General features: G+C 50.5%; 1 protein-coding gene across 1 annotated transcript in view; it reads right to left on the bottom strand.

Moving 5' to 3' along the window:
• MCU (mitochondrial calcium uniporter) overlaps positions 1-21,968 on the bottom strand; it is a 323,985-nt gene extending 302,017 nt beyond the window's left edge. The window contains exon 1 of the mRNA XM_050166907.2: positions 21,875-21,968. Coding sequence (XP_050022864.1) covers positions 21,875-21,967 — 93 coding nt within the window. The 5' untranslated portion in view covers position 21,968. The remainder of the gene's footprint in view (positions 1-21,874) is intronic.
• Positions 21,969-25,575: the final 3,607 nt, after the last annotated feature.

Below are 25,575 nucleotides of genomic sequence, written 5' to 3'. Positions count from 1 at the left end.
TAACCCAGCGGAGGTTGTGTCAAAGATCGAGAGAAAGTCCTCGCACAGAGGTGACGCGTTTATGTTACGCACTGCGGAAACTAATTTATATCCCGATCCACTGTGCGCCCAATGTAAAAGAAAAGCAGTCGGCCTCTATAGTATAGTGAGGCTCACATACCTTGGAATGCGTCCAATTCAGTCCCCCAAAATCTAAGCCGCCGAAACCCAGTGAGCCAGCGGTCGTTTGCCGGAAGTATCCGGCCACGATGGCATTTCGGGAAACGAAGCAATCCTATCCAAAAAAAGTACTGCAGCAGCTGTCAGCGCTCCAGTTAGCTCGCCAATAAATAAACGGGAAGATGCCGAAAATTTCAGCCGTCGAAACCGCCACCTCCTGCACAAGATGTGCGCGACGTGGCAGCACCAAGCGCCACGAAGTACGCCAAAACTACAAGGTCCCGTCGATCGAGCGAGTCGCAAGAAAGCGCCACAATACAGCGGAGAGCGGCTTCAGCCGCAGCCGTGAAAACCGCACCCTTCGATTGCGCGGGACCAGCACATACACACACAGACGGCCGTGCGGGCCCGTCTGCGCACGCCGCCGCACGCGGGACATACGTAGCACACTCCCGATTGGATGCGGAATGCCAGAGGACACGCGGAATTAATCGCGCTGCCCAGCTCTGCGCGTGCCTTGGGGCGGCGCGCGTCGTCAGGGCCGCATGACCGGCGATGCGTGCAACTCCGCTGGCGCGTGATCTGCCTGCGCGGCGCGCTGCCTCTCATACAGCGCGATCTCGCTGGCGTTTCCGCGGCTTCCGATGTGACGCTGCGGCGCGGCTTCTCGTCGCAATACGGCGCGCGCGCGTACGCGCGACACACGCGGGAGACGAACGCACACACAACGCAGATAGACGCGCGCAGACGCTGTCGCGTGAGCACCGCGCTGAGTGTTCTTGGGTCTATGCATACTAACAGGAAGGGAAGTCAATCGCGCGTCTCAAGGAACGTCGCACTGCCACCATGGTTCGTACACACGTATGCACTGCTCTCCGTTGACACTGTAGCAATGTATGCTATACACCGAATCCGCGCCCATCTTCGCCGCCCTTGTGAGATGCGCATAGTGGACAAGCTAACCAGAGCGACGATATTACCGCATTTACTCGATTCTAACGCACACTTTCTAACTTTTTTTTTTTCTGTAGAAGTTTGCTGCGAAATAACATTCGCGTTATATAAGCGAGTAAGAAACCGAAACTGTGACACGCTGCAATCCCACCAAATCTACAAGTCGACTGCAGTTTCAGCAGCTGCGACCTTCTTTGTGGCCGTTTTTGTAACGTTGTTAGACTGCCGTATAGCGTTGAAAAAAAAAAAAAAAAACGTGGTATCTCAAATGCCAAGTACGGCACCAAGGATGAAATACTATTGGCCGCATAGATGCAGTAGTAAGGAAGCCTCCGACAGCGACGATGAGTTACACCGGGTCCACTGCTACTCGGATGCAATATTTCTTTTTTTACGCAGTGAGAATAAATAGTCCTTACCTTTTGTTCCCTTATTTATAATAAAGAAAATTAGTTCAGTTAACGCGTCAAGGCCGCTAGCGCGTCTCTTTGGGCTCGTTGGTGAGACATTACAAGCCTACGCTCAGCGCGAGCAGACGGAGACAGAAGAACAAGGAGCGCCCCGTTCTGCCTCGATTATTATCATCTGTCTCCCCACTGCTCGCGCTAGACAATAACTTTCCTTCTTGGGCGAGTTGGTGCTTGTTGAACGACATAATTATGTAGCGCGAAACCACCGGAAAGGAAAGCTTAACAGCCACGTAGACAGAACAGAAAGAAATATGGCGCATTCCTTCTTGCTGCTCTGCTGTGTACCGCTGTTAATCTTTCGGCTACTTTTTTTTTTTCCGCTACAAGATCATGCAGTTCAGCGCTGGAAGCGTTTTCACTCAATGTTATTAACGCGACAGCGTTAAGGAGCACGTGTCGCAGAAAAATCTGGCGTCCGGCGTCGGCCGTCGCACCAACAAAACTATTTTCGAGCCACGTATACCCAGGCCTTCCATATGATGCAAGGAATTGGCTGTACTAATATTATTTCTCAAGCTAAAATGCGCAGAAAAAATAGTAAACTACGACGTGCACACAATCTACAGACGTAATAGCTCTCGGATTGTAATTTGACCATACGATAAAACACAATTCTGTTAAGCGAAAACTCAAAGAAACCCCTTCACACACACAAACTGGCCGTGGCGTTCACAGACCGGCCGTGGCGTTCACAGACCGGCCGCGGCGTCCGCCATTTTGCGCGCGCCGGCGCGATGAGTGTCTTGGAGGGGGGGGGGAGGGGGTGACGGAGCGGCGCGCCCGGTTCCTTGCAATAACTCCAGCTGGCGCTCGTCTCCGCCGCATCGCGGCCCACGCAAGAGGCCGTGGTTCCGCCACAAAGCTCGCCTTCGTGCATAGCGTCCGCGGCAAGCGTTTCCAGGTGGAAATTACGGTTACATATAGGCTCCAGTAGTCGGGAAGCGTGAGAAGCACTCAGGAATTTTAGAATGCTACCGCGTTCCACTTAAGCTTAAGCGTCCTCCAAATTTTTTTTTTTTTACTCCGTTTTTTATCTATACATATAGCCGTGAAATTCAAGTGCGCGTTACATTCGAGGGCGCGTTAACTCCGCGTGCGGCGAGAAATGAATTCTCCTACAAGAGGTTGCGACCGGAGTTTCCCGTCGCGATTGCGCTTCCCGTGCCGGCGCCAAGGAATCGAAATTTCCATTTTAACGCTTTGTTGCGCTCGGTGTGCGTGTGTGCGTGCGTGCGTGTGCGTGTGTGCGCGTGTACGTGTGCGTGTGTGCGCGTGTGCGTGTGCGTGTGTGCGCGTGTGCGCGTGTGCGTGCGCGTGTGGTAATGGCGGAAACAACGCTAGGACAGTGAGCCACTAAGTAAAAAGAGCACGGCCGCTGTACTTTTTTTTTCTTCCTCCTTGGAACGTCACTGTCCCAGCGCAGCTTTTAGTAGCGTATATGCATGAGCTATACGGGATGATTATTTCTAAGTTTCCCGGAATCTTCTTTAAAGATCGCCTGTGGCAGATAGCATAATTCTTGTCCTTGAGCATGGATTATTCGAAGAGGTGGACATTACTGGCGCGAGAAATCAAAACACATATTCAAATAATCAAAAAAGCTAAGTAACTTCTTGATTCATTACCGTACGGCCCATATTGTTATTCACGAATTGTACCCGGTGAATTTGAAAAGCGCACCCGCTTGAAATGAATTGCTAGAACGACACCAGTTTGGAGAACTCTCTCGGGGCCGGAGCCCCGGTAAGGGCAGCAGCAACCCCCGCCAGAACGCATCCAAAAAGACCAATCACGATCCTCGCTGACCGGAACCAATGAGATCAAAGAGATTTAAAAACACACACACCATCGCAGGCGGGTTTCGCCAAGTTTGAACTCGGAAGGCAGACGTCTGACCAAGTAGGCATACGACCCAGGAGAAATGTAGAAGCTCACACAAAACTACCGCGGAAGCCGTTAGGCTACTGACGAACTAGTGAAGGATGATGGGTGTATAGAAAGCAAACATACACCAAAGAATCACGAGACAGCCGTTAAAGAAGAGCGAAACAATAAGAGCTAAAGCGAAACAATAAATCAGTTTAGACTAATGAAGCATTGTTTGAGAACCCTGCAGGCAGTCATTAAAGAAAATAGTTTGATTATTAGATGGGAAAATGAAGGTCTAAGTATCAGTATTTGAATTTCGCACCGAAACCCCAGCGCCGGTACGTCAGCATGACGTCAGGGATTCCAACGTATGTTTTCGCATTTGGGCCGCGTTGGCTGAATAAAGGTTCCCGAAACTTGCCATGTTTAATATTTGGTTCCTTAAGAACACAATGTAGTCAATGTGTACCGCTATATATAATTAGTAGGCCCTAGAAGATGCCATCGAAATCCAAGACGTCACAGCCCCCAGATGCGGGAACTTAAGTAGGCGTCGCCACCCGTATTTCGTTCTTGCGCTTTTTCTTGCTTACCAAACGTCTTATCGTTGTAAGAGTGGTGTTTTTGGTGTTGTAGAACGGCAATTTACTGATGCAGAAGAAATTATTTTTCCCTTTAGTGTCCTTTTAAGCATTCACCAAAATGAACGCAGGCGACGGCGTCGTCGGCCGGACGGACCCTCAGCGGGTGGTTCCCCGGTTCTGCTCCCCACCCGCTCGTGTGAAGAAAGACGCCCCGAGAGAGAAAGGAACATTGCCCCACAACAGGCGACAAAGTGGAAAGGCACAGACAGCCACGCGATAGTGTTTGCAAAACCTCTCGTAAACAGTGCAACGATTTCCCGTCAACTACGGGCTGGAAACATGTTTGTCCGCTTCAGACGCTCTACCAGATGCAGTGAGCAGATCGCTGTTGATGTTCTTTTTTTCTTTTGCTTTTATTTTTTAACATTTCCGAATTTCCGCTTTTTTCTCTCTCTCTTTTTTTTACTGCAGGCCCTGAATCAAAAGTTTGCTACTCTCTCATGCAACTAATGTCAAATCAGTTCAGCAGTTGTCTTAGCTAAAGGAGTATTTCAGCGTTGCAGATGCTATTTGAGTAGGGAAATCGGAGCCCTCTCCACGCTATTCCTTTCGTAAGGACGCCAATTGTTCCAACCGTATCACGTTACCCACGAGAAACGCAACTTTCTTCCGCAGAACATACGTACATCCGCCGCGCACTCCCCCCCCCCCCCCCCTTACTCTGATACCGGCGCACACCGCATTCCCGTCAGGACATTTCTCGCGTCAGTGTATCAGCTATGTAGACATCCGACGAAAGCGTATCGCGCAAACATGACACGCGTACTGATAAGGGGGCTCTAAACCACAGCAGAGGTAGGCGCGTGTGTATACAAAGAGAACGAGTCCGCGCCAGGTTTCGAGTGGCCGAGCAAACGGAGACGCCGGCGGGAAACAGACAGCGGGCGGATACTCGACACAAGAGTGTCCATGAGCCTCATGCACGACCGATGGCGGCGCTGCGAACGGCGCTCCGGTCTCTTATTGTTTAACCTAGGTAGGGCATTACACTCTAAGAACACTTTACACCCTTTGGCGTGCCCCTTCTGCCACACAACGATGATCGTCATCTGCCTTGATGCCTTTCTTTAACGCTGCGAGCCCGGAACTTTCCAGTAACGAACGGCACGCGCGTTATCAGAAGGGGCACTCCAAAGTGTGTAAACTGTTCTATGCTGATAACGCGCGTGCCGTTCGTTACTGGAAAGTTCTGGGCTCGCAGCGTTAAAGAAAGGAAACGCATCAAGGCAGATGACGATCATCGTTGTGTGGCAGAAGGGGCACGCCAAAGGGTGTAAACTGTTCTGAGAGTGTACACTCTAAAAACAGTTTGCACCCTTTGGGGTGTATATTTGTCCCACAACAATAATCGTCATCTGCCTTGCTTGCGTTTCCTTTCTTGAAAACTCGGCGCTCGCTACTTTCCTGTCGAGAATGCTACGTCACACTGATAACGCGCGTGCCGTTCGTGACTGGGAAGTACCGGGCTCGCAGCGTTAAAGAAAGGAAACGCCGGCAAGACAGATGACGATTATTGTTGCGGGACAAATATACACCCCAAAGGGTGCAACTGTTTTTAGAGTGTAGGAAGTATAATAGCAAGAGCTTGATGGCGCAACCCACCGCCCCGTTCCAAAGGGGACGCTCATAACATCCATCCATCCACCATCCGTTGACGTCAGTCCATGGAACCCGCCTTTGTCGTCTGCTACGCTCCGGCTATAGAATAGCTTCATTTTCCTTCGTTTTCTCGCGCTCTGACTGCGTCTCGAGTAGCACGGCGCTTTCCAATTACTGTCTGCATTTTTTTTTCTTGTTCTAGTTCTGTAAATGACAGCATTGGGAAGACAACAAACGTTGTATAGTTAATGTATCTGCTATATCACCGCCAGCGGCGTAGCCAAAAATTTCCTTCGGGGGGGGGGGGGGGGGGGAGGTCACGTTGCAGCTCTGCATCCTCCTAATAGAATTTGTCGAACGATCAAATACATTAATAATAACCGCATTGCCTTTGCCAAAGATGCGGCAAACGAATTCTTGAACGCTATGCACTGTCACGACCAGTAAAATATGTATTTTTTCATAATAATATACTAATAGCTTTTTCTGAACACGAAGTATATAATTCGTTCAATGAGAAGCGTTGATCTAGAACATTAGTTACACACCATGCTCTATCATGTTTCGCGATCGTCAAGCATGCTTTACAGCATCTTCTTTCACCTAAATATGACCACCATTTTCTAATGCAAAAAATATTGTTACGATAGGACTTTCGGTTCAACGCGTTTTCAGACTGCCAGTGACCACCCGGAATACATAAAATTATAAACTTAAGAATTAAAATATTGTTATATAAAAAGGAAAGCACAGGAACGCCTGCGAACATATTATTGCACCTTCGTACGACTACCACCCCCCCCCCCCTTCTTTTTTTCTTCTCTAGTGTGTTTAGCGCTACAGCTACTTATTCGGTCAAGTACCAGCAAACCTGTACTTATCAATTTCCTTGTCTTTGTTTTAAATACACATGACGCTTTTACGGAACGGAGTATATTGAAAACGGTGACCTAAGCTAATGCTGTAACCTGTTATTATAGCACTAATTCTCATCGCTAGACGAACCTCGCCCGCGAAATGTGCTCGCTACCCATGGCAGGAGCAAAGAAAGACAGGGTTACGCTGAGCCTACTAACCTGCAAGGGCGAGCTGTGTCACGGTGGACGTAATCAAGTTAAATTGAAATTATCTTGCGAAGGTCAGCACCGCAGCACATGACGACGTAACTTTGTTTTGTCCTAATTGTGCCCGCCCTTCTATCGGATGCGCCAGACCGCATTTTGCGCCAATGCTTCTAAAGCAGTGCATACATCAACGCACCGCAGGGAACACCTGGTTTCCCGAGTATTGCATGAAACGCCTTTCGTGACATGCAGCACGCGGTGGACAGACCAACACGGTATTACAGCGCAGACACAGTAGCTGAAGGCCAGATGCTGCAGTTCATCGTCAAAAAAAGGGCCGACGTGTTATTATGAGTGCCCCACGACAACGGAACTACAATGAGGAGAAACGAATGCCATGCTCGCACATGCACACACTGAAGACTATAGCAGACGACGCTGGGAGCACTTCGCACAAGTGTGTTGACGACGGCGACTGCGCTCGACATTACGCAGGAAATAGTCTCCTGGAACATTTCGTATGTACACTGTTCTACAAGCCTATACAGACTCGCATTTCAAAAACTCGAGCAGAGCAACTCGGCCGACAGTGCCAAGTTGCCTTCAGCGGAAGTCCCTCTGAAGTCCGGCGCAAGAGGGCGCCACTCAAAGATCTCTGGGGCCAATAGAGGCGCGCAAGACCCACAGTCGCACTCCCGATACACAGTACGCACAATCTCGAGTCGTGACGGCGGCAGAGGAGAGGGCACACCGCACGGGCCGAGGGACACCGAGATGGATTTCCCGCGCGCGAGGATCCATTAACGACGGCGGATGCGGGCATATCGACCGCGGCGCGCGCTTAAGTACAGCCGTGTGGCTCTCTGCCGCGGGTCCGCCAAATGCGCTCGCAGCCCCGTGTAAGTAATAGAAGTAAGCAAGCAGTAGCCCATAGCTATTACACGCAATCACGCTGCACCCAAAATGACTGCGTACCATCAGGTGACTGCGTGCAATCGGCACAAGCCGAGCTCTCGGTATGTCTTTGCGTTAGCGCGGCGGATTACATCACACGCGTATATCGGCAACGGGGCCAAGCTGGAATGACAGTACGTATTGCACTATCACGGCTGCTCGATGCAAAGCAAGGTGCTTTGTGCTTTTGGATCGAGCGGCCGTGGCACTATACTGCAAGACGTTCTATCAATTATTGATAACAGTGTGCGTATGTAGGGGGCAGGGGAAGAGAGAGAAAGAAAGAAAACGTGCTGGAAGAAAATATTAACGGTGCCATGTGAACGAATTATGGGGTTTTACGTGCCAAAACCACTTTCTGATTATGAGGCACGTAGTGGAGGACTCCGGAAATTTCGACCACCTGGGGATCTTTAATGTGCACCTAAATGTAAGTACACGGGTGTTTTCGCATTTCGCCCCCATCGAAATGAGGCCGCCATGGCCGGGATGCGATCCCGCGACCTCGTGCTCAGCAGCCCAACACCATAGCCACTGAGCAACCACGGCGGGTTCGGTGCCATGTGTGAATGGTCTCTTCGGAAAAACAGGGAAAAAAATGGTTTGAAGAGTACAGTTAACAAATCAGCGTGTTGTGCAATTTATGCGCTTGTATACACATACAAAAACATTTACACTGTGCAGAGCTACCTACCAATTAATGCAGGGATTTGTTCGGCTTCAGTACGCTTAAGTTATATATTTTTTAGAAATTACGCAGATCCGACGGAAATGCTCAAACCTCTGTGAAGCGAAGATTGCGCAAAACGGTTAGGGAATCGCTTCAAAGGTAAATTTGCGATGCGTAAAACTTTTTTATTGTCATATACGCAAAACGGAATCTCGTGCCACGCTTATGTTTCCGGCACTTTATTGAGATGCAATGCCTACGCACTTCACCCGCCGTGGTTGCTCAGTGGCTATGGTGTTGGGCTGCTGAGCACGAGGTCGCGGGATCGAATCCCGGCCATGGCGGCCGCATTTCGATGGAGGCGAAATGCGAAAACACCCGTGTATTTAGATTTAAGTGCACGTTAAAGAACCCCAGGTGGTCGAAATTTCCGGAGTCCTCCACTACGACGTGCCTCATAATCAGAAAGTGGTTTTGGCAGGTAAAACCCCATAATTTAATTTTTTTTTGCCTACGCACTACATCATTCACAATCTAAGCCGAGATGAAACAGCAGTTCAAGCGAATGCACGCCGCGCGAGACTGATGTCACGGGGGCGAATGTGACTTTGTGACGAGGTAAGAATGGCGAGGATGGAGATGTATGCCGAGAGAAGTACTACGACGCGAAAGACATGGGTTAAGTCGGCCCTTATTTTTATCCCGTTCAATTCCTGCGTCCGTGGCCCTAAGGAAAGCTGGCGTCTCGCGCACGTACTACCTGACGTGTGATGCAAGCGTCTACATTTGGACAGACGGCAGCCGCGATAAGCTAAGTCCGGGAGGGTTCCCTCTCAGATGGCGCTGCTTCAAAAAAAAAGGGGGGGAGGGGGGGGCGAAACGTCACACAGTAGCAGCAAACAACCTCTAGAGGGGAGAAGGGGGTTTCGACTTTTGTTAATTGTGACCCCATAAAGCCAATCGACAATGAAGACAAGTAAAGCATCGGGGAAATTTAGTGCGGTTTAAATGTACCTACTGATTGCCGTCGCCGTAGCACAAATGGTAGTGCAACGCACGCGTAATGCGGAGGTTGTGGGCTCGGCTCCCACCGGTCACAAGTTATCTTTTCGTCCACTATCATTTCCCTTTTCTTCATTATTTTCTACATTCCAATTTATACTACATTTAATTTCCCCGTAAGTTTTCCTTGGCTTCATTGTCTGTTGGCTTTATGTGCTTACGGCCCCCTGCACGGATGACTCGCAAAGGCCAACGGGTGCCTCCCCCGTGTTTTCATTGCGGTCTCAAAGCACAAAAATAGCCTCTTCCGTCGCATTTCAGCACAACTTAAAGCAAGCGTGCTTACGAACTTGCGCACACTGTTCTAACGCGACAGCGTTAAGGAGCGCGCGTCGCAGAAAAGCGGGAGTCGTCGGCGGCGTTGGCCGTGAGCAAAAAAAATCCCGGAAGGCAATTCATAAATAAAAACAACTTGCCAAATAGGCTGGGTGGAAATCGAACCAGGGTCTCCGGAGTGTGAGACGGAGACGCTACCACTCAGCCATGAGTTCGATGGTTCAAAGCAAGACAAAAGCGCCTCCAGTGAATGCGGTGTTGCCTTAGAAACGTGCCGTAGAAAGTTATACTGCGGTGTATATAGGTAATTATGAGCACGTGAATTACAGAGGTCGCAGTTTAACAAGTAGCGAAGTACGTTTCCGCTACATTTCTTCTGCCCTTAGCGCACACGCAGAGCCATCTTGCGCCAAACACAGAAGACCCCCTCCTCTCAATGTACGGCACTGCCCCGACAGATGGCGCGCCACTCGCCCGCTTCTCCCCTTCGTCTCGTTTGAGCGCATTGGGGCCGTGGGGGGACCGGTGCGAGGATGCCCCAATACCCTTGCGTTTAATAAGTTTTCTCACTCTCTCCCCTTTCAACTTCCAGCGCGCGTCACTCGAACGTGTTTAGGCGACGCGGATCCTCTTTCCGCTCACAGCGCGATTCCTGGGTGCAGCGTCCGATGCGGGACGCCTCTGACGTGATCGCTGCGCCGTAGCGCGTCCGGTGGGAAAGCGTCCCCTGCGATGTGTGCCGTGCTGCTGGCGAGGAGTCATGCGTCTGCGTGGTGCTCCCAAGCAAGATAGAGGACGATCCCATCGAGGCGTCAGCCCCATGTCAGGCGTCAGCCCCGGCTGTCCGTGCCGATCACGACGTTTGGCTCACGTAGATAGTTTCTCCCTCCGAGACACCGAGTTCTTTGGTTCGTTCTGCTTGCTCAGGCGCACGTTTCGTCTTTGTGTGACTCAAGAGCATGCCGAGCGAATGAGTGGGCGGTGCGAACGGGGTGCGATAACGCTATCGCGTTCCACTCTTCAAGCCGAAGCGTAAGCGTCCTCCAATTTTTTTTTTACAGCGACGCTGTATATGGGTAGCCGATTCGTCCGTCCGTCCATCTGTCGCCTGTACGCCGAGAACTCCAGTAGTGACGTCGTTGCTCTCCGTCGCAGCCGAGCTCGCGCACAGCAGTTTTTCTGCGGCTGCGAAACGGGTAGGCCACGCATCATGTATACGTACTCCTGAGGAGCAGGCAGCTTTCGATCAGTAACACCGCGAGCAGAACCGGGAAGGAGCTCGTCTACGCCGTGACGATGCTGCAGCCCGGTCACAAGAACAAGCTCGTGCAGCCGAGCGCAAGCAGCAACTGCGTACTATTGCGACTCGAGCGTTATAAAATATTTACCTAGCAGGTAATATCAGGCAATAGCATACAAGTAGCGGAGCCGAAGAGCCCACCAAACCGACTGGGCGGCTGGAGGCGACTCTGCCTTAAATCCCTTTGGGCGTCCCATCGTCGGCGGGAACGAGCAGGATCGGTGATGACGTCAATCGCGTCGCTTTCCTCTTTCCTCAAAGGAGAAGTTCAAGCTGCGTAAAACCGGTCTCCATGGCAAGGATCAGCGGTTCGGTGGAATTCTGAAGGCTTTTTTAATAATTTTTTTTAATTATCGGGTTTTACGTGCCAAAACCACTTTCTGATTATGAGGCACGCCGTAGTGGAGGACTCCGGAAATTTCGACCACCTGGGGTTCTTTAACGTGCACCTAAATCTAAGTACACGGGTGTTTTCGCATTTCGCCCCCATCGAAATGCGGCTGCCGTGGCCGGGATTCGATCCCGCGACCTCGTGCTCAGCAGCCTAACACCATAAGGCTGTTTCACATGGCGCGATTTTCAGTCAGCGACACAGCGAATTCCGTCGCTCAGCGACCGCCGCGACGTCGTGGGCTCTCCGCGACTGGATTCCAACAAGTTGGTCGCGCCGTCGCTCAGTCGCAGCGATCGGCGCGATGTGGGAGGGGCAATGTGTGTTTTACCGCGCGTTGATAGCGCTGTGTAGCAATGTCGCGCGTCAGTTCTAGCTATGTTTAGGGCGTACCCACCAGCGTTTGCGGCTTAGGAGCTTTATGAACATTTTTCTTTTCTTCCGCTTACACAATTCGTTTGGAAGGAGAAGCTGCACACTATCCAGGTCGGGAGAAGGACGCCGCTCCAACATAAAGGCACGTACCCACTTGATCGCCGCCGTTGTCAACCTCTTCATCGCTAGAAATTGCACTAGCTGCTTATATACATGCACACTCAACAGTAGTTTGTTCTTCTGCAAAAGCAAAGACTCATCCAGGAAAAAACGTTGCGGCTTCCATAGCAACAACGAAACTAGAGCGCACTAGACGGAACCGCCCCACCGACGCCGCACGCCATGCCGCACGCTCATACTTGCGGTGTTGTCCAGCGCCTCACTCACCGTATCTGCAAGCTGTCGTAAAGACTCAATGCTTTTAAACGTTAAAAATGGTGTACCTATTCTATTATCGAATTAAAATAGGGAAATTCGAATATTTGACTAGTTTCCACGTTGTTTTTATTTAACGATGTAGGCATGGATACTTCGTGAGCAAGAGGCAACCTTGCGCATCGCTGCGACGGATATCGCGCTGCCGCAAAGGCATGTGAAAGCTGTCAGCGAAAATCGCTCTGCGACGTGCGCGGCAGAACGATTTCTTTCGCCCCAATCGCGCCATGTGAAACAGCCTATAGCCACTCAGCAACCACGGCGGGTGGAATTCTGAAGGCTGCCAGTGGATTCGTCGTGGTGCTTTGTGTCCCCAGACCCCTCAGTTCGAGCCACGGAAAGGGTTCGGCAGTTTCCTGGAACTTTGCCGGTTGTCACCAAGGGCAACCACTTCAGAAGAACGAAATTGGGAGGGGGAATCGCCCGTTGCCTCCATGTAGGCAAGCAGTGTGGCACAACAGTACCGACGATCCGGCAGCCTACCAAGCTGTCGTTTAATGAACCGTCGGGATTAACCCAGTGGTAAACATCGGGGCCGCAAGTTTCAGCTTCGCTGGTTAACCATCTGTACGGTGTGCTTGGGCGGCGACTTTTTTTTTTTTTTTTTAGAGACAAGCGAAAGCAGTTTGACAGAAAAGAATGCACATAGGTACCCAGCCTCGAGGGGGGTGGGTAGGTGGGGCTTTTTCAGCGCATTGTCTGCACGAAAGCGAAGAAGCTATGGTTATTTTTACACAATAAACACGCACTTTTAAAACTAAAAAAAAAAAAAGAGCATAAAGACGCAAAGGGTGCGATATGAATAAAATTTTTTTTGTCGTTCTCTCAGCCAAGACTGCAAGGCTCGAGTGGGACCCAAGGTGAAAGCGACATGCAAACTATCACGAGTGAGTTGACAAAATAGTCGAAGAACAGACCACAAAGGAGGCGGGGACAAGTTTCCACGAAGGAATAAACAGCCAGGAGACAGAACGGCAACGTGCCCCACTGTGCTGCGAACACTGGAATGGGGAGGCTGGGCAAAGCACAGAGCATTCACGCGGTGAATGAATGGCATACCCCTGTCTCGGCCGGTTCGCGGGCCTCTGGCCGAAACGGGCCTATATATCCACACCGAAATCTTGGGAAGCGTTCGCAAGCAGCAAGTCGTACCCCGGCAGGAACAACAACATTACGCACACACGTACCGCTGAACATGCACCTCGCAGACACGAGGTCGTTCAGAATGCTCGCCACGGGCCCTTTTTTTTTTTTAGCTATGCAGAGAGAGAAAAAGAAGAAAGAAAGAGAAAAGGACCGCAACGTGTTTCTCCTCGGCTAAAACAGAGAATAAACACGGGTGGGGTGGTGGTGACTGTCTACCCCCCCCCACCCTCGCCTTTTTTTTTTTATATAGTCACAGGATTGCGACCTTGAAGAATGCGGAGGACGGCGCGCATCTCGAATTCGTCTCTGTGGAATTCGGCCGATGCCATGAAACAGCTTTCGGCAACGACCGCCTATGAGGTATCAACGTTTACCGCGATGGAATGGCACAACCCGTGAAATGCTAACAGGACAGAAGTTCACAGGAATACGGAGGCTCGGAGTGATCAACAGTAGGGTGCCACCCGCCGTGGTTGCTCAGTGGCTATGGTGTTAGGCTGCTGAGCACGAGGTCGCGGGATCGAATCCCCGGCCATGCCGGCCGCATTTCGCTGGGGGCGAAATGCGAAAACACCCGTGTACTTACATTTAGGTGCACGTTAAAGAACCCCAGGTGGTCGAAATTTCCGGAGTTCCGGAGCGCAAAGTGCACCAACTACAGACGTACCTGCATTTTCCGGCGTTGCGGTATCACCAACCACAGCAAAACGACGAGCTATTCTCTGAAACCCCTCTCTTCGCCATTCAAGCCATTACAGCGATATCATGAGCGTCATTTTTATGGCACCACGTTGCGCGTTCTCCCGTTATTAAATATGGAAGGCCATACCATCGCACACGGCTTGTTTGGACGCTTCAGCTGCGGAGCACACGCACACCGGGTGATCGGCGAGAAGAATAGGAATCACAGTCTGCTCCTGCCTGCGGTAGCGTACGTTCTCGATCGATCCTTTTGGGGAACGCCTTCACCCTTGCCCACCGCGACATTCAGCATGACGCCTCATCTGGGCGATCGACGAGCATCTTGTCACGGCGCTCGATCAGCCAATCGACGCGCATATGCGCTGGAAGCGATATCCCCTAAAGTAATCGGCCGAGAATACGACCACTGGCCAAGTTTAGCGCACGTTGCATGCATATATAAGGGCGTGAACGAACGCGCTCGCAATAGATGCAGTGGGGAAAGAAACAGAGAGACGGGGGAGGGGGGCACATTTCGGCAACCGTTTTGCAGATGCTCCTTTAAATGCTATAATAGCAACTTACCCGTTCGAGCAACTGGTATACCGTCGGCAACACACAACCACTGCGCGCAGACGTCGTATCGAGCTCGGCTAGCAACGGGAAAAGTTATCGGTTTCCAGCATCCGAGAAAACGGTGCGGCTGTCACACCCTCTCTCCCACTGCGCTTTCCATGACTTTCATCGATCTCATAATAATAATAATAATAATAATAATAATAATAATAATAATAATAATAATAATAATAATAATAATAATAATAATAAGACTCTTCAAAATAAGCGTGCGTTGCACCTGGGTGCAGTGCACCGAACATATGAAGCGTGTGCCTGCAGGGTCCGCTGACGAAAGCACGCAATGTACTGTGAATGAATTTGGAGCAAGAGCATCCCTTACCGCCATATTTCGCAAAAGGCTGACGAGAGGGTGGGGGGGGGGGGGGGGGACTAATACTCGAACTTACACGGCATAAACAAAGTACGTACAACTGTGCCACTGCCGATCACCACATATTCTGAGCAGCGCAGGTGAAGCAAACTCATCAGCAACCCGACACCTTTAGATGTGCAAGGCGCACACAAAAAGTCAGAAATCTCTATATGCAAACATTTAGGGATCCGCCGCCGTCCGAATGCGCCAGCAGCCAATGGCATGCAAACCGAGCAAAATAAAATAACGCTGGGGAACCACAGGGTGTTTCAGCGAACACGTTCAAAATATGTTTAAAATTGCATGTGGCACATACCACAATTATTCTGCACGCACAATCGACTCATTAAAAAAAATTCACTACAGAAGTTTTTAACTAATTACCTTATGGTCCATATTGCAATTCACAAATCCTAGCCGGGGAGTCCGCAAGGCGCATCCACTTGGAACGAATTCTCGGCATGACAGCAGTTTCGAGACATTAATTCCCGAACTTTGCGGACAAATGCATTGGCGTTCCAGTTATTTTTGCGTTTCAATGCATAAAACGAAGTTCTGTTAAGAAACCGCAAGTCTGACGGCGCATATCTCCTAAATGGTGTCGTCCCCACAATTCCTTTCAAGTGGACATGCCTTGCAGTCTCACCCGCTAGAATTTGTGAGATGCAATGTGCGCCATGAGGTAATTAGCTAAAAACCCATTTAGTGCAATTTTGTTAATTATGCGAGTATACATTTCAAATTTTTGTGCAAGTAATGTCCGCCTCTTCGAGTAGACCAGCTCATTGACTAGAACTGTGCTACCTGCCTGTCACGGTGCGGCATTATTCGAGTCGGCCAAGCACCGATCAACGGGCGCCAAAAGATGATCGGCGACCCAGACGGGTATTGCCGGCCACTCGGGCAAGCGGCCGAAAAAAGTCAAAAGCAGGTTTAGTGTTTTTTTTTTTTTTTTTGCGCGACCTTGACGCCCCGACAGCCTTTTGTAGGAACCCCTGTGTGTTGTTCTCTGCCCAGCACGTGCATTGAGAAGCTTGCTAAGACGGCAGGGGTGCGGATACCCCGAAACATGTGGCGTGTCTGTGCCATCCCGTGTCCACGAAGTGCCGATAGTGTATGTGCGCCAGAGGGTTTGTCGCCGCATGGCCGGCTGCCGTCGTTTCTTCTGTGTTTGTGAAACAACAATAGAGGCCCGCCACGGGTGTGTGTGTGTGGTGCAACGCAAGGGCGCGAGCTCTAACAGCGAAAGGGGGGGGGGATCACCCGTTCCCTCGGCCCTAATTAAAAGGGACGCCGCCAAGGCCTTGGGAGGAGCCGGGATACAATTGGGTGAACTTGATTGGATCGTTGATTGGAGCCCCCCGCTCAGTCAATTCGGGTAGAGCGGGAGTGCCATGGTCAATGTACCGCATGATGTTGGGTTGATGAGTACATGTAAGCTCTGGGTCGCGGCACCTCCGGGTACCAAGTCCTTTTCCGATCGGACAACGGCACCAATATCTGCCGTTCCGCGACATAGGGAACTCGGGAAGGGAGAAGTTAATTAAACACAAATTATGGTCCCAGCTTAGCAGTCTAGAAACTGAACCTATGATTTGCTGAGAAGCGTCGAGGGGCTAGTGCCGTCCAGTATCGCCTGGGCCGCCTAGCCACGTCTGAACTCCGAGTGACTACTTGACGTAAGAGACGACTAACCAACGTCTGCAACGAAGCTCACGGTAGTTCCCCTCAAGTTAGCTCAACATGCTCGAGGGAAATCATCAGATCTAGACTCCCGGGAAATCCAACACAGCAATCGCATCCACCGCAACGAGATCGGCTCGTCAGCGTTCATCGGCAAAGCTCTGCCGTCGACTCCACGCTTTATGGACTTGCTGTTGCTGGCCGGCCATGTGTATGCCATCATTTGTTTTCTTTTCAACTCAGTTTAGTGGACCAACGTTAATGTATTCTTGTTTAGTGTTAATTTTCATATCCACTGTATAATTGCTCGTTGTATTTTTTGTCGTCATCATTGATCTATGTTAAGTGCATGTGTGTTAGTGTTCTCGTGTTTCTTTTAATTTTGTATCGTTGTCAGTTGATTTTTTTTTTCGCCCTTTCTCCCCACTCTGACTCCTTCGCTGTGATCGCTTGAGTACGGAACGACTTCGCGTCGACGGCGAACAGGTGACAAGCCGTGACACTACCACAAACAACTTTTTAAAGATTTTTTTTTTGAAAACGTTCGCCGAAACACCCTGTGCATCCGCCACGAATCGATTACATCTTGAAAAACCAGAGGTATCTGCACGAACTGGCGTACGCAGACAGCACGACGCAAATGGTAGGTTTCCGTGGATGGTTCTAGGCACGACTAAAGCCTATTTCACATGCAAGCGATTGAGCGAACGGAGCGAACAGCGGCGCGGCGCTGCGAAGCTTTTCGTGAGGTTTCGTTTCACATGCATTGCCGCCGCGCGTTTTCCGCCGCAGCGAATAGCAATGTTACTGGCAAAAACACGGGACTTTCAGCCAGTTTCGGTAGTTTGCGACTACCAACATAAGCATTGCTTTATCCCTGCCTCTCAAATTTTTATTTTATGAATACATATCCTGCCTTTAGCAATTAAAAATTCGTTGAAAAGCTCTCTGGGCATGTTGCCCGTACCCCGTGTAGCAAGTAAATAAACATCGTCCTATGCGCAGGCTTTCCCGCACTAGTCCTCCACTGGTCACGTGTCGAGGCGGGCCGTTCGGAAGCGGTGCTGCCGCTCTGCCGCTGCGATGAAATTCCAACTCGCCCGAACCTCGCCGCTCCTGCCGCCGCCGCCGCTCGAAACAGATTTCTGCGGCGCGGCGGCAGGATTCGCGAGCATTTTCGCTTGCATGTGAAACAGGCTTAAGGCAAGGCCTTAAAGGTGGCTACGACTGTTGTTGTAGGCCGGTACTTCTCTGGCTGGAGTTTTGCGCCGAAACAAACTTGCACATAATTTAATTTTGCTCCCACGCAATAAAACGCGACGCGCACGCCACAGAGGCACCCACGTCCAATCGATGTACTACGTTGGTGTGAATGTTGTGTCTACAGACAGCTAAAATCCGGATCAGATGGTAAATTACCATGCATTATGGCGCTCGCAGCTGATATGGTTTATGCGAGAGGCGCCGCACTAGAGGACTCCTGGTTACGTTTGGCCACCTGCGGTCCTCATTTAAATGCTCGAAGCTACATTTCCAAGAAGCTGACCTGAAAGAAGGTATCGGTACTGAATCTACTGACAGCGCGAAACGGCACGAACTACCCAGGAAAGGTACACGGACAAGCGCCTTCTGGAGGGTATGTACAACTGCCTCGTGCTGAAGTTGCTGTCTGGGCACCCATGAAGCCGCCAGGTCAAGGCGGACTGCGCATGATTCAATACGCGAGACACGCGCAGAGTAGGCGCCCCCGACTCGGTGCTCGCAATGGTCACGGCCGATGGATCAAAGCGCACCTTGTGGGCTTTGATCCAGCGGCCGTGGTAATGTATACACTACCGGAAAGCAATGACGAGAGATCTGCGCCTCGACTGCAACGATATTTGGCTGTTCGAGGCGCGCCATTTGTGAATTCAGCTGTTATATAGAAAGCAATGAAGTAAAACTTGTCATGGTTAAATATAACAGAGCGGCGGAGACATACCATCGATCGATGGTAGACATGCCCGCGGTCGTACGCTCGCTGCGATGCACTGGCGAACGCAAAAAAAAAAAAAAAAAAAACTCCCGCATACTCGAGCGCAGGAAGAAGGTGCATAGCGTGTTGCGCACGTCCAAGAGCGACAAAAAAGAAGCGAAAAAAAAAAAAAAACGTTAATCTTTTTTTATACAGACGCCGCACTTCGCAAACATTTACCGTTGGGACTATACACTCCTCCGTGCGCAGTATTGGCGGGAACATCTAAATCTGCCTTCAGACGGTCACAGCAAGTATAAATCTACGCGAAGCGAAAAAGCATTCCACGAGATAGACTGACTGTTCAGTAGGATAGCTACAGCTGGTACATTCACGTTCGAATCCACGTCCAGTGCGAATTTACACGGCAAGTAAGCCTCAACTGCTTGCAAACAAATTCGGCGTTCCCAGTCATGCTGCTCTAACGGTTCTTCATGCACGACACGTCGCGACGGCGAGATAGAGAGAGCACAGAGACTTTAAAAAATCTTGCAGTACACCACATATCTGAACAAGCTGCATCTTATGACATGCAGGCATACGGCAGGCAAGTGTGCAGGCTGGTGCTGCGGGTGTGATCGACTTCTGCAATGCTCTGCGTCCATGGAGCGCAATGAACAAGCAACTATTTGCCCCCTTACCCTCCCTTGTAATAAGAAAGGGAGGGAGGACATCGGGTACGCCAAGGCGCCCGAAAACATCACAGTACAGTCCGCGCACAGACAAGGCTAGAACGCGATCAGTGAAAGGCGGGCTTGCGCGAGTGCTGTCTTTTTTGGTTTTTGCTCTGTAGGGGCGTATATGCAAGAATAACGAGAGAAAAAATATCGACTTATGGAGTTTAACCTCCCGAAACTGCACGCACAGTGGATTATGAGGGACGCTGTAAAGGGAAGGAAGCGGGGGATTTTCTGGTTTCATTCTCACCTCTAGGGGCTCTTTAACGCGCATACAATGCACGGCACACACGAGCATTTCCGCATTCTGCCGCCATTGGAACGCGGCCGGCAATCGAACCCGCGACGTCGAACTCGGCAGCCAAACGTCACTGAGGCACCGTGGCGGGTGGAACTGCCCAACCCGCGACCGCCGAGTCGGCTGCCCGTACCTACAAGGTCTCGCACGTCTTCGCACTGGCGGCCGCTACAGAAAAAAAAAAAAGCGTCGGTACCGGCAAACCGCTAACAGTGCGCACGTTGGCTGACTGCGGCCTGTGCATTGCGCCTCGCTTAGTCACCGATGCTTTTTCCAACCACCACGATTCCCGGATGGCCCACCGCAATGAGCATGATGAGGAGTTATAAACAAGTCGCACTATGCTGAGTCGGTTTATGCGCGGAGCGCGAGAATGCCGCAGACAACGAAGCAGAAGAAACACGTCAACACGGTCGCGAAAGCAGGCGCGCCGCCTCGGAATCTATTTCCACACGCGAGGAAAGACGCCCGCGAGAGGCGCACTCTCGTCATCGCCGCAAGAGTTGATGCACGCTCGCCCATCATTCGCAGTCGTGAGCAGCGCAGAGGGACGGCGTGGGAGCAAGAGTCGCGCGCGTTCCAGGCCAGAGGGACGCCGCGCGCCCCTTTCCCCAACCCGACCTCCTCTCTGCGCTACAGCGAGTCTCAACCATGGGTCGCAACGAGAGCCACGAGAGCGGCCCGTTCGGGCGAGCCTTTCCATCTCGCTAACCGCGTCACGCAGGAGATTTGCACAGCCGGAGACGCGCAATGTTTTTGTTTCAGACAGGCGATTACAAGTGTCATTGCGCGTCATTACCGTATTCCGCATCGTTCGCCGTAACCTATAGCTGCCTGCTCCATGGTTAACCCAATGTACTTACAGCACAGTAGTACAGTGCTCGCTTTCGTTTGGTCAGTCAGTGCCGTTACGCAAAGCGCAGCATGCCTCCGCGAGTGTGCGTACACAAACGTATCACAATACCGGTACGCCGAGGTCGCTGCACGGACCGAGCACTTTCAATTAACGCTCAGACCGCTGCATCAACTTTTCCCGTTGTTTGACAGGTCCAAATGGCACGCTGTCACTTTTGCCGTTGTGGCCAGCGCCGATCACATACGCGCGTACTTGAGAACTGTTTGGAAGTGCTGTAGTCGTTGCGGGAACATATTTAGAAAGAGCCGCAAAAGCAGAGCTTACTTTCCGCCTCGCTCTTAACGTGGTTCGAAACGCGCGTCACGTACACTTCTTTTGTGCGCATGCTTCGCGAAAAGGGGAAAGAAAAATCAATACATGTAGCACATACACCCAACATGTCTTACACACACCGCATATGAGGTTCACACCCAGGATGGGTGTGAGCCGGAGATGAACATATCTACAGTGTTGCAGAAGGTTTCCATCGCGACCGCACAAAGATAACGCCGCCGCGGCTCGCAAAGCGGACGCACCGGCGCTGCTAAGAAAAATGAAATGAAAAACAAAGAGGAAGAAAAAGCAAATTAGACGATCGGTCGGGGCGCTTCGCGTGGCATCTACGCACGCCGAGAACCTCCCCCTTTCAGCACGAAAGCAACGGTCAACGTGTGCCGCTTTCCAGATTACGACGCACGAGCTACAACCGCCTCTGCCATGGCTGTTGCGAAACGTCGCATGCCTCCTCCGCAAACGTAAACACGGTGCCGAGCAGGTCAGTTTAAGCTCGCCACGATGAACGAGCGCGGAATTTGCGAGGATGACGACGACGAGCTTGGTATTTATCCTCGACTCGCTAAACGCAGCCGGCCGGCCGACCGGCCTCTCTCGTGGCTTTTTCAAACGGCGTACTCTGACCGCCGTCGCGAACCGCGCCCTTTGTCGGCCGAGTCCGGGCGTGCAATTTCGCGCGGCTCCTTCGGGGCGAGTTGGAGGCGGTGATCGTTGCGGTGACATGCAGCGACAACCAACAAACGCTGGCAGTTTTGCGCCACACGGCGAATGACAGCTGCCGCCGGCGTGTGCGACAGCACACACATACACAACACAAACAAACGGCGGCTGCGATGCTGCTGCTGGCGAACGTCGTCTGCAGCGGCTTTCTCCGAAGCAGTGCGACTCCGGTAGCGGCCGCGGAAGCGCCCAGCTTTCGCGGCCGCCCCGGTTTTGGAAGCAGGCAAAAAGAAAGCGAGCTGAACTTGCTTACCTGGACGTACTTCCTCGATTTTGTCCTGTTACGGCGGGGCAAATGCGATAGCAATAGTCCACAGTTCGAAACCTTCACCCTCCAAAACGCCATGTTATGAATGGCACTCCCATTCCCTAGATGGCGCGACGTGAGCGACAAACTCTCGATGCCAAGCGCTTTGCCGGAAGTTGTCGTTTTGTCTTTTTTTTTTCTCTTTCATAAGAAGATATCATAAAAAGTATCCTAATATTTAATGTTTATAAGTTAAATGTTATTCTATGTATAACACTTTCAGGGAAATTAACGCTTAGTTTTAAAAACCGCGATCGACGCAATCACCCGCGAAATTCAAACGTTCACAGCGGCAAAAACAAATTCACTCCGTTTTCTGTTAATGTTTCCTGCGCTGTTTTTAACTGCGTGCTCAACTCTGAATGCAAGAATTTTGTCCTGTCCACACACACCTTTACCTTCGTGTTGTTAGGAGAGAGGGCAATTCTGATTCAGCAAGGAACTGGGCACATATCTTCATAACTGTCAGTTCATAGAAGTTCAGCGCTTCGACTAGATGATATGTGCTCCGACAAGGTTTAGGAAGCCTATATAAAAATTACAGTCTAATATGTCCCTAGAATTTTACTTCCACGTAGGAACATAACAAATTTTGTGCACTGGTAGTACCGAGGGAGCGTTGCAGCAATGTTTACAGGCAGCGGCGCCGCAGTGGAAACTTCTTTTAGTGTGCATATATAAAATGAAGAAAATAATTCTTAATGCAAGCATGATGTGAACTCATGCATTTTAAACACATATAGGATTTCGAGCAGACAACAATTTTGTAAATAAACATTACGAAGAAAATTAAATCGATGGTTTGTCGACATCTCGCCTGGTGGTGTATTAGATCCCTGTCAAAAGAAAATGATTATCAGATCAGTCAAGGCAGCGCCGAACTTCTCCGTCTTCTGGCGGTGGTTCAAAATCTTGGGCATCCATTGCGCACACAAAAGCCGATGACAAAGATGTTCATGAATTATGGCGTGAACCGAATCGTGACTGGTGTTCAGACGTTCTGCCAGTTCATCGATGCTCCTCCGTTCTTGCCTCATCACCTCATCAACTTTTGCAATCTTGTTAAGGGTGATTTCACGATGGCTTTAGTCCCGTATTGGATCGTCTTTGCAACTTTCACATCCTCCTTTGAACCGTTTGCTCCAACGCTTCACAGTGGCCAATGAAATGCGATGTTCAACGTACACGGCAGCCATACGGCTACGAATTTCTTTTTACGAAATACCTTCAGCAGTCAAAAACTTGATGGCACCACGCTGTTCAAGTTTTGAAGTTTCCAATATGTCACGCAACCATGTTCAACCGAATGTATGAGAGCATTACAGAACCTTTATCCTCATACCTGCGTGTCACTTTTGTAACTTAGACATCCCTCTGTTCTACGCACATGCCTCGCAGGTAACGAACCGAAACATTAATGCGCGGGGTGGGTACGCTCACTTTCATTTGACTAGCCCTCGTACATTAGAAATGCGAAGATACAATGGAATATACAAATGCGAACATAGAGCTTGATAAAGGGCAAAAAAGTGTCAGTGGAAACAAAGTTCACTGCACGTACACACAAGATCTCCCAACAAGATATCTAAATATACGTATAAGTCTCCAATAAATGTACGTATCTAAGAAAAAGTCAGGGTGTATAATGCGTCAAACGAAGCAAATAAACATGTTGCGCAATCACAGATTCACAGAATCCTAGATACCGCCCCCACTCCATCCACTCTCTCCGATGTATCGGGCGCGACGGAAAATGACTAGCTTGCTCTCCGCTTTTCTCCTTTGCGCACACAAGACTGAGTCACCATCGTCGGCTCACCCATTCCAGCCCCCCCTTCCTGTACGCTTTCACTCACACATACAGCATGCGGCGCTCGGTAATGATGTTATCGCCCTTGGACTTCATACGAAATATGAGGGCGACGGTGACAGCAGGAATGCGCTTGGAGTGTCCATATAATTGCTATCGCAATATTATATTAAGAGTACCCGGCAACTGAAGCTTCCCGTGGCCCATTACTTTCCGCAAAGAAAGAAGTAACAAAATCGAACTTTCACCACGCAACAATTCGCTGCGCCGCAAAATGTATCTTTTTTTGCTTTTGTGGGGCGGGGGCACCGAAATTAAAAAACCCCAAGGAAAATATGTTGGCCACAATTGAATGCCTATACTTTGCGCACCTAATGTGGCTACCGAAGGAATATCGAAAAAAAGCTTTAGACGCTTGGTCCACAGAGAACCATACGCATACTGCTCGGTATCCTACACCGGTGAGCCAAGACGTTCCGAAGACGTTGCCCTCAAGCGAACGCGATGCAATCCGTTGAGTCCCCACAGTGATGGCGGCGAGCGACCATTGTTTCTTTTTCTCGTCTGCTAGCCAGAAAGCATCTAAAACTCTGCCAGGCGAAAATCCACTCGGCCAGAGGAAACCGAACACGCACCGAAGTCGCCGCGTGGTGGTCAGGGCAACACGAGAAAAACGTATGCGCTCTGGCTGGCTCTGGCAGCCCGCGAGTAGGGTAGCAAGGCCAAAAAAATTAAAGACGCTCAATGTGTCCTCGCGAATAAAAGTCAAAGTAGGAAACATAAATAAGAACGTAGTTACCTTGGCTGGCTTTAGTGTCTTAACATGGATGCCTTGGCGTATAGGTGAAAAAAAAATTGATATTTTTTTTATGTGACATGACTGCACAAATGAACCACCACAACGCCATACAACGCTTCGTCTCATCGGACCTCGCTGCGTGCTTGGTCAACTTGTCTAATAGTGTGTTGATTTGGCTTGTCTCGTTGTAGGTTCCAATGCAAGACTTTAGAAAAGTCAATGCACCTTTGGCGTCAAATGTTTATAACAGCATTAGACTCACAAAGTTCCGCAATTGAATATCTAAAACACTACTTTGGAAATGTCAATGCACCTTTCACATCAAAAGCTTATGAGATTTATACCCATAATGTTTCAGAATTGATAGCCATGCGCTCCGTAGATTCCGCGGCCTCCGCGAGATGCCGCGGTGAGCCCGTTTGTCATCAAAACGCCATTGAAACTTTGTGCTAGGATGGGGCTGCTTGCGTAATGCTACTCCCGGTGCATGGGCGTTGCCACGAAATCCAGCCCGAGTTTCGAATTTTCGCGGTGAAATGTCTTTTCGAGCATGAAAAAGACATTCTAGGCAAAATCCAGAATGATTTCCGGAGCCGGGGGCTGCTTTGGTCGGCGGTGCACTGACAGCACGAAAAAATTTCGGGGGGGGGGGGGGGCTGAAGCCCCATAAGCCCCCCCCCCCCCCCTGGCTACGCCCCTGGCTCATACGTGTTCTAGCATATAGCACGCGGTTTGCACAAACGTAATGCGTACTTACCCGATGTATTCGCTTCTGCAGTCTGCACAGCACTCCGTGTGGTCATTGAGGACTTGCATGAGGTCTTGAAGTTTGATTGAATCGAGATAGCGAAAATGACAGGTTAGAAAAAACGCGAATCACGCCTTCCACCCAGTTAAAAAGCCAAAGTTTCGCTTTTGCGCCGGGTCGCATCTCGCGGTGTGGCAATCCGGGCCTGCTACTTCGCGGCGCTTGGGATAGATGGCGCGACCGGTGCTCATCAATATGGCGGCGCGCCTTGAATTCACGGTGTTCTGGTA

Source organism: Dermacentor andersoni, chromosome 1 (assembly GCF_023375885.2).
Source record: "Dermacentor andersoni chromosome 1, qqDerAnde1_hic_scaffold, whole genome shotgun sequence".
Lineage (NCBI taxonomy): Eukaryota > Metazoa > Arthropoda > Arachnida > Ixodida > Ixodidae > Dermacentor > Dermacentor andersoni.
The sequence above is the reverse complement of the archived record's forward strand: the minus strand, read 5'-3'. Positions and strand labels throughout refer to the sequence as shown.